Source organism: Prionailurus bengalensis, chromosome A1 (genome assembly GCF_016509475.1).
Source record: "Prionailurus bengalensis isolate Pbe53 chromosome A1, Fcat_Pben_1.1_paternal_pri, whole genome shotgun sequence".
Taxonomy (NCBI): Eukaryota; Metazoa; Chordata; class Mammalia; order Carnivora; family Felidae; genus Prionailurus; species Prionailurus bengalensis.
In genome coordinates, this window is record NC_057343.1 from 115,647,921 (window position 1) to 115,662,054 (window position 14,134).

The 14,134-nt window shown below is 38.4% G+C and overlaps 1 protein-coding gene across 4 annotated transcripts in view; it reads left to right on the forward strand.

Annotated features, from left to right (window-relative positions):
• The window catches only part of CTNNA1 (catenin alpha 1), a 313,848-nt gene that overhangs the window by 163,607 nt on the left and 136,107 nt on the right, over positions 1-14,134 (forward strand). For all 4 annotated transcript variants that reach the window (XM_043589023.1, XM_043589042.1, XM_043589033.1 and 1 more), the window contains 2 exons: positions 168-274; positions 2,416-2,611. In XM_043589023.1, coding sequence (XP_043444958.1) covers positions 168-274; positions 2,416-2,611 — 303 coding nt within the window. The remainder of the gene's footprint in view (positions 1-167; positions 275-2,415; positions 2,612-14,134) is intronic.

A 14,134-nucleotide genomic window follows, 5' to 3' on the forward strand; every position in this document is an offset into this window, starting at 1 on the left:
TAAGAGTTACTGGGCCCTCTTGTACAGGCTAGTAAGAATTTTTCCCCCTCTTGTGGTGAATGTAGCTTTGTTGTTATAAAACTCCTTTATAAAAGTAGAAGATTTGTTATATATTTCATGTTTGTGTTTGATGTTTGCCTCACTTTGGCCTTTTGTTTCCTTTGCAGAAATGACTGCTGTCCATGCAGGCAACATAAACTTCAAATGGGACCCCAAAAGTCTAGAGATCAGGACTCTGGCAGTTGAGAGACTGTTGGAGCCTCTTGTTACACAGGTAAAAATCTGCAAACAAATACATAGGTGTAACATGGTTCCATAGTAGTAGTCCTGGGAAACAAACACAGAGCGTGGTTACTTAATTCAAAGCCTTATTTTGAGTGGTTGAGTTTAAGTTGATAGTATTTAGACGATTTGGCACCACTAATTATATAAATATTGATGCATGGATTCTTTTAACCCTATAGGAGCACAGTTACTGCCATTTTATTGAGGCTTATTGGCATTAATCGGGGATTAGTGGTATGTAATGTAACTTAGCAAATGTTTGTATTTTGTAGACATTTTCTTGGCATCACTCTTTCCTTGTAAAGTTACAGGTTATATTCAACAAAGATGGCCTTCCTTGACTGTGAAGTCTCTTCCCCATGCTTAGAGTGCCTGGGTGGCTCAATTGGTTAAGTGTATGACTCTTGGTTTTGGCTCAGGTCATGATCTCACGGCTCATGAGTTTGAGCCTCAAGTCGGGCTCTGTGCTAACAGTGCAGAGCCTTCTTGGGATACTCTCTTCCTGTCTTTCTGTTTCCATTCCCCCCCCCCCCCGCCCCCCAAATAAATAAATAACAAACTTCTCTTTGTCTAGGATCAGTTAGTTGGTAATTTGAGGGTATAGGTTTGGTTATGTTCTGTTAGAAATACGAATATCACTGTGTGATGATCTTTCATTAATTGTTAGCAACTAGTATAAAAATACATATACACACACGTATGTATACATATGTATTTATATATTTTAATATACATGTAGGAGAAGTGTATGGTAAGACTCAGGAATAGGTACTTTATTGGAGCCCATCCACTGTAGCTCTCAGCAGTTCTTTTGTGTGGCAAGCTACACTAATAACAAATGTTTAGTCATCTTCAACCTACAGATCAGCTGGTATTTTATATATATATATATATATTTTTTTTTTATTAACGTTTATTTATTTTTGAGACAGAGAGAGACAGAGCATGAACAGGGGAGGGTCAGAGAGAGAGGAGGACTCAGAATCCGAAACAGGCTCCAGGCTCTGAGCTGTCAGCATGGAGCCCGATGCGGGGCTCGAACCCACAGACTGTGAGATCATGACCTGAGCCAAAGTCGGACGCTCAACCGACTGAGCCACCCAGGCGCCCCTGGTATTATATATATTAATGATAGTTAATATTCTGGAACTTAAACCATCATCGCAGTAGGCTACTTTGGACAGTCCTTCCTTTCTTTCTTAAGAGCTTTTACTGGAGCGCCTGGGTGGCGCAGTCGGTTAAGCGCCCGACTTCAGCCAGGTCACGATCTCGCGGTCCGTGAGTTCGAGCCCCGCGTCGGGCCCTGGGCTGATGGCTCAGAGCCTGGAGCCTGTTTCCGATTCTGTGTCTCCCTCTCTCTCTGCCCCTCCCCCGTTCATGCTCTGTCTCTCTCTGTCCCAAAAATAAATAAACGTTAAAAAAAAAAAAGAGCTTTTACTAATTAATTGCTGAGAGTTTTATGAATAAAATGTGAAACAATTCAGAAGCAAGTTACCTTAAAACTTTTTGCACAGGTTGAAAACTGGAAAATGTGACTTCCATGTAAAGCTAATAAGTTCATTGTTAATCTCTTTCTGGAACTACTACTAGTACTTCTTTTTTAAATGTTTATTTTATTTTTGAGAGAGAGAATGTGCATGCCCTGGGGGAAGGTAGAAGAGCGAGAATCCCAAGCAGGCTCTGCACAGATAGTGGGGCTTGCTCCCATGAACACTGAGATCATGATCTGAGCCAAAATCAAGAGTTGGACCCTCAACTTACTGAGCCACCTAGGCATGCCTCTTCCTGGAGCTTCTTGATGACATGTAGAGATGTCTAACATGTTTCTAATCAGTTTTTAATTTGTAAAATGAAAGTAAAAACCTAGTTGTCATGTTTGAAAAATTAAAATATTTTTTATCTTGCACATTGAGGTAGCTAAATTATTTTAGGACCTAAATTTAGTGTCATTGCAGTATTTCTTAAATACGGAGAGAGTATGTGTTATTTGTTAATGCTTAGTGGAATTCATAAATGTGATGTTTCATTTTGTTATGAATAATTTATTTTCCCTGTCTTTAAAGATGGTAGTCTTTCTGTTGTTTTCATTTTAAATGACTGCAGTTTAATTTGTAAAAATGAAACTTTTAGGTTACAACTCTGGTAAACACCAATAGTAAAGGGCCCTCGAATAAGAAGAGAGGCCGTTCTAAGAAGGCCCATGTTTTGGCTGCATCTGTTGAACAAGCAACTGAGAATTTTTTGGAGAAGGGGGATAAAATTGCAAAGGAGAGTCAGTTTCTCAAGGAGGAGCTTGTGGCTGCTGTAGAAGATGTTCGAAAACAAGGTAGGTCAATATTGCTTTTAATATAGAGAGAGGCAGACTTTTGTAGGAAATTAATCCTTGAAAGTGACCTTTTGTGGTCAATATTCTCATTGTTATGCTTGCGAATTGCTCAGTAACTTATAATATTAAATTATTGGAGATGTATTAAGTTGTACTGCCTTTATTTTTAATCAGGAAAGATGCTAACAGAGGAACAGTTTATTTGGAGTATCTGAATTGACTTCTTTTGGGTTTCCCAAGTAATTGTTGAGTCTTAAGAAATGTTCTAACAACAGTTTAATAGGAAATAAATGGGGTAGAAGTTTACCTTTAATCCTATGTAATACCTGTTTTTAGTTCATGCTGAAGATACAAAGGTGATAAAATGGAAAAATGTGCAACCATTCTGAAAAATACCCTAGAAGTTGCCTCATTCTGTCAGGCTGGTGTGTTAAATTAGCCATGCATACTGGAAGTGGTTTGAGTTTGAAATAAAAACAAATCTTGGCTTAAAGGAATCCTCTTTTGGGAAACTTAGAACTAATAAAAAGTGAAATTTGTAACCCACAGCTTACCAGTAGTGCCTACTAGAAAAACTTGTCTTTATGATGCTATAAGTATGATAAGACTTCATATCTGGAGCCTTAAATTCTTGAACCTTGTAGTTGTGTGATAAACTGCTGGTCCAGCAGGAGGACTTAAACAAAGACAGTTTTTTGTAGAGCAATTATATATCATCTAAGGTGAATTGAGACCCTACTCTGTGCAGTTGTTTTACTGGCCTTTGGGAGAACCTTACTGGATCTCACTGGTGGCTGACAGTGGACACATTCATCCCTGTGACAGTACCCAGAAAAGGGCAGTGCATTAAAAGAAGATGCTATCTCCAATTGTTCTGAAATTGTAAACTAAAAACCTTGGATGTTAAATGTTTTTTTAATTTTCAGGCTGAAGATAAATGTTTCTAATATTGCCAATGATGAGATTATTTAAATTCCATATTACTAACTGGGTGGATGTATTAGTTATCTACAGCTGTCATAACATAAATTACTATAAACTTGGTGGCTGAGAACAACAGAAATTTACTCGTTCACAGTTCTGGAGGCCAGGTACCTGAAATCAAGGTGTCAGCAGGGGTGAATCTTTCTTGGGGGCTCAGTGGAAGACTCTTTTGCATGTTTTCTCCTAGCTTCTTGGAGAAGCAGCAATGCTTGGCATTCCTTGGCTTGTCGGCTTGTCACTCCAACCTCTTCCTTCCATGTCACATGGCATTCTCCCTGTGTGTTTCTGGGTGTAAGTTTTCCTCTTTATAAGGGTATCAAACACTGAATTAGGATCCCCCCTAAATCTGTTTTGCCCTCATCTTAACTTGGTTATATCTGCAAATATCCTATTTGCAAATAAGGCCACATTCATAGGTTATGGGTGAACATGAGTTTTGGGGGGACACTATTCAATCCATTAGAGTGGGCTTTGAATGAATTTATTTTAAAGCAGTTGAATTGTCTAGTTCAGGATGATTTTTGAGCTTCTTGTTCAGGAAATCAGGATGGCTGTTACTTCATTGTCCTCTGTGAGAAGGTTTTGCTCTTCAGTCCTTTTTGCCTCAAAATAATATTATCAGATGAATTTTACCAAATATTGATTGAGTCTAGTAACTAAGACACTTATTTTCAAAATACATTTAATTGTTACAGATAACTTGTAATTTCGTTCTATATGTGTTCCTTGTTTCAGAAGTTTATCTGATGTAAATTTGTAGCAGTCATGGTATAATACATGCCCCCTGCCCCCCAAATACCCCACAGTTTTGAATGCATATCTAAATTTCTGTTTTCTTGTTTTTATTTATACCTGAGAAAAATTTTTATGTTGTTCTGAATTATAAGTACTTGTCTTTTCTAGTCCAACTTTGCAATTATTTATCATCATGATCTATTCACCATAATTTGCCTTCTCTCCTTGCCTTTTCTCCTTGCAAAAAAAAAAAAAAAGCTAAAACTAAAAAATATAACTGTCTCCCATCATCATTACTGCATCAGTTATGAAAAGCCGAAGTGCCTTGCTTTTATCTGTTGGCTTACTTTTTTTTTTTTTTTTTTTAAGAATCTTAAGTAGTATGAAACCTCTCTCCTGTCATAAATAGAACAAAGTACATGTTATGACAATGGTTAAGTGCAGATTTTTTAATCAACCAAACCTTGTTGGTTATGTTGTTGAAGCTGTTTGCTCATCATTTGAAACCATGTAGTGGCATTAATATGTTTGCACATTCTTTGACAGCCCTCCCTTAAGTAAGTGGAGCCTGACTTTGATACTCTTGAATGTATGTTGGATTTAAATACTTTCACCTCTGTAAAGAATAGAATATGGTAGAAGTGATGCTGTCTACTTTCAAAACTAAGTCATAAAGAGAGTATACTATCTGTGTGGCTCTTCCTCATGGATTATTCAGTCTAGGGGGAAATTGTTAGTACCAGTTTGCTAAGCATGTGAGTAAGCAGCCTTGGGAGCAGATCCTCCAGCATTAGTCAGGTTTTAAAAGATGGCAGCCATGGGGCGCCTGGGTGGCGCAGTCGGTTAAGCGTCCGACTTCAGCCAGGTCACGATCTCGCGGTCCGGGAGTTCGAGCCCCGCGTCGGGCTCTGGGCTGATGGCTCAGAGCCTGGAGCCTGTTTCCGATTCTGTGTCTCCCTCTCTCTCTGCCCCTCCCCCGTTCATGCTCTGTGTCTCTCTGTCCCAAAAATAAATAAACGTTGAAAAAAAAATTAAAAAAAAAAAAAAGATGGCAGCCCTGACCAACTCCAAATTCTTGACCCTCAGAAGACTCAGCATAATAAATATTTATTTTAAGCTATCAAATTTTGGGGGTATTTGTTAGACAGCAAAAGATAATACAAACACCTTTCCCAGGTGGTCCTGAGCACTTACACAAAACTCTAACCTAACTACTCTTTTACTGCTAATAGAAAACACAGAGTAATTATGATTTATCTAGAACTTCATAGCAGATTGACTAACAGAGTTAGAATATAATTCTTTGCATTTTGAGTTTGTTGCTTATCCACTGGAACACTTCATTGTGAAAGGTTGTATAAGATTTCTTTGTTGTGAATCAGTGTGAATTACATTAGTTTAGTACAGGTTGGCAAATTTTTTTTTGTAAAGAGCTAAGGTAGTAAATATTTTAGACTTTACTGGTTATAAGGTCTCTGTTAACACAATCAGTTCTACATTTGTGTTGGGAAAGTGGCTGTTGGTAATATATAAGCACATGGGCATGGCTGTGTTCCAGTAAAACTTACTTAGAAAAACAGAGGGTGAACTAGATTTAACCCATAGGCTCTGGTTAGCTGACCTCATATCTAGGGTTTTCACAGACTGTTAAAGATAGGACCTTACTGTTTTTAAACTACTTATGTATTTATTTATAACACTTTGGAGCCCAAAGCCAAACTTACTATAGTTTTGAGTTTGTATAAGCCCTTTGCTTTCTCTGCAATCATCATTAATAACTAGAGGCTTGAATGTATACAGTTTTTCAGCATAACCTAATTTTCTTCTTGTATTTGCCCCTGATTACATGAATAATAAACACAAACATTTGTGAGTACATGAAAACCTTACCATAATAACACTGTCAGTAGGTACAATATTCACATACATACCCAGGGCCACTTTACCTCAAGGCTAATGCAGTGGACATGTGAGCCTCCTGTGGTAGATGGGAGCCAATTATCAATTGCATACCATACAGATTCTTGTGATCTAGGGGTTTCATTTTACTGCCAGTCACCTTGAGCTAGTTGTTGAGTAACTAACTACGTTACTCACCTCTTCAATGTGCTCTTTTCTTTTTTGGGACCCTTTCCACCCCTACATGCACCATGCTGATTATATCATTCTTATCTTATACTTTTTCTTCCTAGCTCTTATCACAGTGTTAATTAGATAATTGGTTGTCTTCCCCTCTCCAGGTTCCAGTAGGACAGATAATTGACTATATTCTCCAAGAAGTGTGTGAGAAAAGGCTCTTGTCTCAAAAATTACAGTGAGTTTTCCTTCCTAGTGCCAAATGTAAACACAGGGTTAGGGTTGGAAAATCTTACCTTTGAAAAAATTGAGATATGATTCACATAACATAAAATTCATCCTTTTAAAGTATACGCATCTGTGGTTTTAGGATATTCACAGACTTGTACAGCCATTACCATTATCTAATTACAGAATATTTTCATCTCCCCAAAAGGAAATCTCATATTAGCAGTCAGTCTTCATACATACGTATACATATATATTTAACAATACTTAAAAAAGAGTATCTAAATGTATTTTATGAATCCTTGAATAGTGCTCTAACAAGAAAAAGAGGGCTCTTATCTGGGTAGGCGATATCCAAGGGACAGAGATGGAAAGGCCTAAATGCAACTTGTTTGAAAAGGGCAGACAGGGGCGCCTGGGTGGCGCAGTCGGTTAAGCGTCCGGCTTCAGCCAGGTCATGATCTCGCGGTCGGTGAGTTCGAGCCCCGCGTCGGGCTCTGGGCTGATGGCTCAGAGCCTGGAGCCTGTTTCCGATTCTGTGTCTCCCTCTCTCTCTGCCCCTCCCCCATTCATGCTCTGTCTCTCTCTGTCCCAAAAATAAATAAACGTTGAAAAGGGCAGACAGGGGCGCCTGGGTGGGTTGGTCAGTTAAGCATCCGACTTCAGCTCATGTCATGATCTCGCAGTTCATAAGTTTGAGCCCTGCTTCAGGCTCTATGCTGACAGCTGGGAGCCTGGAGCTTCAGATTCTGTGTCTCCTTCTTTCTCTCTGACCCTACCCTGCTCATGATCTATCTGTCTCAAAAATAAACATAAAAAAAAAAAAAAGGACAGACATTTAAAAAACGGACAAGTGATGGTAGGTTGGAAGTAGAGTGATGAGGAATAGCTTCTACTAGAAGAGTTTTTAAAAATCCATTAGTTACAATTTACGGTTGGATCTCATAGGCCAAGATCAGAGACTTACTGTTGCATCTTGGACCTTTCTTTGTGGTCAAAGGAGAAGGCTCAAAGAAGCTGAGGTACTGCTTCTGATGATAATGTGCTCAGGAAAGGGGCCAAATAGATAAATGATTAGTGTACTGGGCATTAGTGTATTTCCTGAGAAAAATCTTGTACAGCCAATCAGAGAAACCAGAGTGGGGTAAGGGCTGGGTGGTTTCTGATGAAGAGAGACCGTCTGCTAGCACACGGGAGACTGGTTTTCCTGTTTTGTCCCAGAGCTTATAATCAGGACACTTGGACATAAAAAGTAAATTAATAGCATTAGTGGTATGCAAGGAATGGAGTGGAATTGGTAGGGTAAGCATGGGATTAGAAAATCTTGCTGAAGGTGCCCTGGATCTTGAAAGGTGAAAGGAGGAAGGGGAAAAAGTCATCTAGTTAAGAAAACCAGTAGACTAAGCAAGATGTGCATGGGGGAACAATTAGAGCCCTGACTGGAGAGGGGTGCTTCTAGGAAAGATTAGAAGAAAAGAGCCTGGAGCTAGATTTTAGAGGGTGGTTTAGAATGCCAGGTGAAGGAGGGAGAATTCTCAGGGAAATGATACGGAATCAAACTCTAGGGTTGGAATAGGGCTCACAGGTTCAGGTTCCAGTTCCAGTATACTTGAATATATCTAATGATATGGGACTTGCTACCTCTGGAAGTAGCTTTTTCCAGCATTGCTTTGTGTTTATTTTTATAGCTCTTTTTCTTCTTAAATTAAACTAAAATATGTCTCTTTAGCTTTCTTCCTGTTATAAGAAGTTCTGCCATCTGGGCAACACAGAATATGAGGAAAAGTGGTGTTTTCGGGAGATGAGTCTCTCAGCTATGTTCAGGAAGAGTTAAATGGTTGAGAGAGAGCCTGGAGGCAGGACCAATAATCAGGAGATCATCACAGTGGTGAGGGGTGAGATGGAACTGTTAAGAAAGGGACTGCTATTATATACAGCCCAAAGGAAGAATGGGCCAGTTGTTAACTGCCAGGTTGGCCTGAGCAGATGGCTGGTCTTCTTTATAGATAAAAATGAGGAACCTAGTATGTGAAAGATTGTAATACTTTATTTTCCTATAACTTGAATCATTTAAGGCACTGTATGCTTCTAAAAACTCCACAGGAATTACCTAATATTAGTATATTCTCTTAGAGCCATTAAGATTTTGTTACACCAGTTTTCAGTCAAATTAAAAAGATCTGTTACACCGTTTGCTTTATTTACGCTAATAAAAAGTCAATTAACAGGTTAATTTTATTTTTCTTAACTTTTAATTTTGAATCACAGGAATTTTCAAAGATAGTACAGTGGTTCAGTGGATCCTTAATTGAGTTCCCCCAGTGGTTGTATCTTATGGAACTATGGTACAATATCAACATAAGGAAATTAACAATGGCATAATATATGTGTGTAACTCTCTGATTTTATCATGTGTACATTTGTGCAGTCACCACTGCAATCATGATACAGAACTATTCCATCACCATCACCATGATAAAGTTCTCCCTCATGCTTACCCCCATATAGTCACACCCATTCTATTTACACTACCCACCACCTCTGATCCTTGGTAACTTGCCTGTCTCCATTTCTAATTCTGTCATTTCAAGAATATGGTGTGAATGGAATCAGACAGTATATGACCTTTTGAGATTGGCTTCTTTTAGTTAACATGATGGCCTTGAGAGCCATCCAAGTTGGTATATCAGTAGTTTGTAACTTTCTGTTGTTAGGTAGTATTCTTTGAATACTCCATGGTGTATGTATAGTTTGTTGCATAGTAAAAGCTTTTAATTTGAGGAAGTCCAGGGGCGCCTGGGTGGCTCAGTCGGTTAAGCGTCCGACTTCAGCTCAGGTCACGATCTCCGGTCCGGGAGTTCGAGCCCCACGTCGGGCTCTGGGCTGATGGCTCAGAGCCTGGAGCCTGCTTCGGATTCTGTGTCTCCCTCTCTCTCTGCCCCTCCCCCGTTCATGCTCTGTCTCTCTCTGTCTCAAAAATAAAAAAATAAATGTTAAAAAAAAATTAAAAAAAAAATTTGAGGAAGTCCACAATTTTTGACACCCCCCCCCCCCCATGAGTCAAGTTTTTGGTGTCTAAGAATTCTTCACCAGGGTTTAGCTTATGAATATTTTCCCTGTTTTCTTTTAAAAGTTATTTTTAGTTTTATGTTTTACATTTAAATCTTCGACCACTTTTGGGTTAATTTTTGTATAATATGTGAAGTTTAGGGTGAGTTCATTTTTGCCCCCTATGGACTTCCCCCCAGTACCATTTGTTGAAAAGATTCTCTTGCTTTTGCACCCTTGTCAAAAATTGGTCAACTGTGCTTGTATGGGATTATTTCTGAGTTCTCTGTTTTGTTCCATTGATGTCTGTGTCTTTTCCTCCACCAGTACCCACACAGTCTTTATTGCTATAGCTGTATGAGTCTTAGAGTTGGGTAAAATGTTTCTTCCCACCTAGTTTTTTCCTGAATCGTTTTAGTTATTCTCTTTTGTTTTTCCGTATAAATATTAGATAAGCTTATCTGTATCTACAAAAAATCTGGGACTTTGATAGAATTACATTAAACTTGTAATTAATTTGGAGAATATCGACATTTTTACTATATTGACCAGTATAGTTATGACCAAACTATATTTCCATCTATTTAGATTTTAATTTCTTTCATCAGTGTTTACATATAAGCCTTCTACATGTTATTTTAGATTTACATTACTTCATTTTTTAAAATGTTTATAAATAGTATTTTATGTATATGTGGTTTTGTGTTTCCTTTCAAGTCCATGGCTAAATGCATATGCATTTTACCCTAGTATTAATTGTAACTTTGATACCATTTTATTTTTTTTAAAGAATTTAACAGTAATTATAGGCATTTTGTTTGTTAGTATAACCTTGGAATTTGTAATGTTTAAAACTATGTATTTTTTATTCCATAATTTCCCTATTGGACTTAAAAGTTTTTATGTTTTTGATACAAATAATGCTCGAGTGAGTAAGCATGTACATATAGTGTCTCCCCCTTTATTTTATTTATTTATTTATTTAACGTTTATTTATTTTTGAGACAGAGATTCAGAGCATGAATGGGGGAGGGGCAGAGAGAGAGGGAGACACAGAATCAGAAGTAGGCTCCAGGCTCTGAGCCATCAGCCCAGAGACTGACGCGGGGCTTGACCTCACGGACCGCGAGATCATGACCTGAGCCGAAGTCAGACGCTTAACCGACTGAGCCACCCAGGCGCCCCTCTCCCCCTCCCCTTTTAAAAATTACATCTTTAAGATACATTTCCAGGAGTAGAAATAATAGGGGCACAGATCTTTTTTATAAACTGAATAATTATATACAACAAAATACACAAATCTGTGTACAGTTTGATGAAGTTTTACACACACAGGGGCATACATTGGTTATAGGGCTTTTAAAATGTATTCCTAGGGGTGCCTGGGTGGCTCAGTTGGTTGAGTGTTTAACTCTTCATTTCCGCTCAGGTCATGATCTCATGGTTCCTGGGTTTGAACCCTGCTTTGGGCTCTGCGCTGACAGTGTGGAGCCTGCTTGTGATCCTCTCTCTTCGTCTCTGCTCCTCCTCTGCTCACATATTCTCTCTCTCTCTCTCTCTCTCTCTCTCTCTCTCTCTCCCCTTCTCAAAAATAAATAAACTTAAAAAAAAATGTATTCCTAACTTGTTATCCAGTATGGTTGTATCTTCAGTTTTCTAATATTCTTACAGCCTCACCAGTTACAAGGGACAGTAATTCAGAGTTGTTGAAGCAAAAGGGAGTTTATGGGCCTTTGTAATTGAGAATTCTAGAAGTAGATTGTGATTTCAGGGATAGATGTGACTGACTCGAAGGGTGTGAGGCTTTTTTCATCACCTGGCTCCACGTATTTCATTTTACCCCTATTTCCTTCGTTCGTTAGTTCCTTCCTTTCTTATTTGAATGTAGTTGACACACAATGTTACATTAGTTTTAGATGTACTACATAGTGATTGGACAGGTTTATACATTATGCTATGTTCACCACAAATATAGCTACCATCTGTCACCATCCATTGCTATTACAGTATCATTGACTACATTCCTTATGCTGTGCCTTTTATTCTCGTGACTTTTTTATTCCATAACTGGTAGCCTGTATCTCCCATTCCCCTTCACCTATTTTGCTTGTCCTCCTTCCCCTCTGACAATCAGTTTGCTCTCTGTAGGTCTTATTCTCTTTTTTGTTTATTCTTTTTTTTTTTTTTTTTTTTTTTTTTTTTTTAAGATTCCACCTTTAGTTTGAGGTGGTCATCTTAGCCAAAAAAGAACTTTTCTTCCTCTGTGTCTATATTTTAGTCATAGAAGGGACTGGTTAGCTTTGCTTGGGTCATGCTCAGCACTGAACCAGTTTCTAGTCAACCTAGATCACATGTTCGCCCTAGAACAGGAGGAATGGGGAGAGTTCTCCAAAGGAATACAGGATATAATAAAGTGGCATTGAGTGGAAACAAATAATCCTTTTTGACAAATATTGGGATAATCTTAAAATTTTTTGCTCTCTTTATAGGTGTAAAATGCTACTTCCTTAATTTTTTTCTTTTCTTTTTTTTCCTTTTTATTTTCAAGAGCGAGCAATAGAGCACTAGTGGGGCAGAGGGAGGGAGGGAGGGAGGGAGGGAGAGAGAGAGAGAGAGAGAGAGAGAGAGAGAGAGAGAATGAATGTTCAGCAGGCCCATGCCCAATGTGGAGCGCGTTGGGCTCTATCCTACGACCTTGGGATCATGACCTGAACCCAAAATCAAGAGTTGGATGCCCAACCAGCTGAGCCACGTAGGTGCCCCGCAACTTCATTTAAAAAAATGTGCATTATTTGGGGGCAGGGAGGATTGATGTTGACATGCATGTGTTATTTATGCATATATTTGGAACATAATGGTGTTTTTGGGAGTTCCTATGGCATTGGTAGGTATCTGTAAACATTCATTCTTTGTAGTTGATTGGTTGAATCCTGTTACTTTTCTTATCAGTTGGAATTTTACAAGATTCTGGAAGATTGAGACATGTCTTACTGGGCTGGAGGTGCTAATCTTTTAGATTTCCCATCACTAATGTATTGCCGAGGTAGAATTAACTTAGAGTTGAAAGTCAATACGTAAATTTGTGTGTGTCTATAATTTTTTTTAATGTTTATTTATTTTGAGAGAGATAGATAATGAGCAGGGGAGGGGCAGAGAGAGAGGGAGACAGAATCCCAAGCTGGCTCCATTTTGCCCGCGTGGAGCCCAATGCACGGCTCGAACTCAAAAACTGTGAGATCATGACCTGACCCAAAATCAAGAGTTGGATGCTTACCCCACTGAGTTTACTCAAGTGCCCCTATGTCTGTAATCTTTTTAATGATGAGACAAAATCTGGTAGTCCTGGAAAAGGTGGTTGAGTTCTGTTGAATAGAGAAAGGATTATAGCTAAAGTCATGACTTTTACTGCATACCAAACAATTTGGTTTGAATTTCGTTCCATGACTGCCATACCATTTATAACAACTTCTATATATGCTGTTGTTCACATGGTGGACAACATGAAAATATCAAGATAATTCACTGTACCCAGTTCTCCAATACTGAGAAAACACTTAATAGTGAAACCAGATGGCCCTTCTCCCCACATAGCAGGAAAGTGAAAACAGAGTAAATTCTTTTACTGAATATTCTTGTCCAATAAATAGAAAGTACACATTTTAATGTTTGGCCTATGGTTTCCTCCCTTTCATGTTCATTTGTATTTAGGCAGTATTTGTTTTAAAATTTCTTTGGAGGCTTTTTAAGTTCTGGCTTTTGGATCCGTATTCCATTTCAGGTAAGATTTGATCATAGTGCAAGCGCATCGTCTTTGAGTGGAAGTACAACTTCAATTTACTGAGAGCAGTAATGTTGTTCAGTACTAAGTCTCAATCACTACAAGAGCCATCTTTTCTGTAGAAAATGTCTTGTCAGTTTTAGAGCCAAAAAGCAGTATGTATTGGTCTACTGAAACAGTAGAGTGTAAACTATTAAGTTGGCTAGTACCTACGTGATCTTAGTAGCTGTAGTTGATTGGTGAGCATTCTCTAATGGTCTTGTTGTATAGATAACTTCTTAGCTTTTTTTTTTTTTTTTTAATATTTAGTTTTGAAGGAGAGAGAGAGAGCATGAGGTGGGGAGGGACAGAGAGAGAGGGAGACACAGAATCTGAAACAGTGTCCAGGCTCTGAGCTGTCACAACAGAGCCTGAGGCAGGGCTTGAACTCAGAAACTGTGAGATCATAACCGGAGCTGAAGTTGGATGGTTAACCAACTGAGCCACCCAGGTACCCCCATTCTCAGCTTTTTAAATTTTGAAAGCACTGAATTACCCAGATAAAATTTATGGTCTCTTAGGACATTGTCTTAAAGAAGGGATGGGTAATGAGGGTTTTTAATTGATGTTAATTAAGAGACTTTTATTTTTATTTTATTTTATTTTATTTTATTTTATTTTATTTTATTTTATTT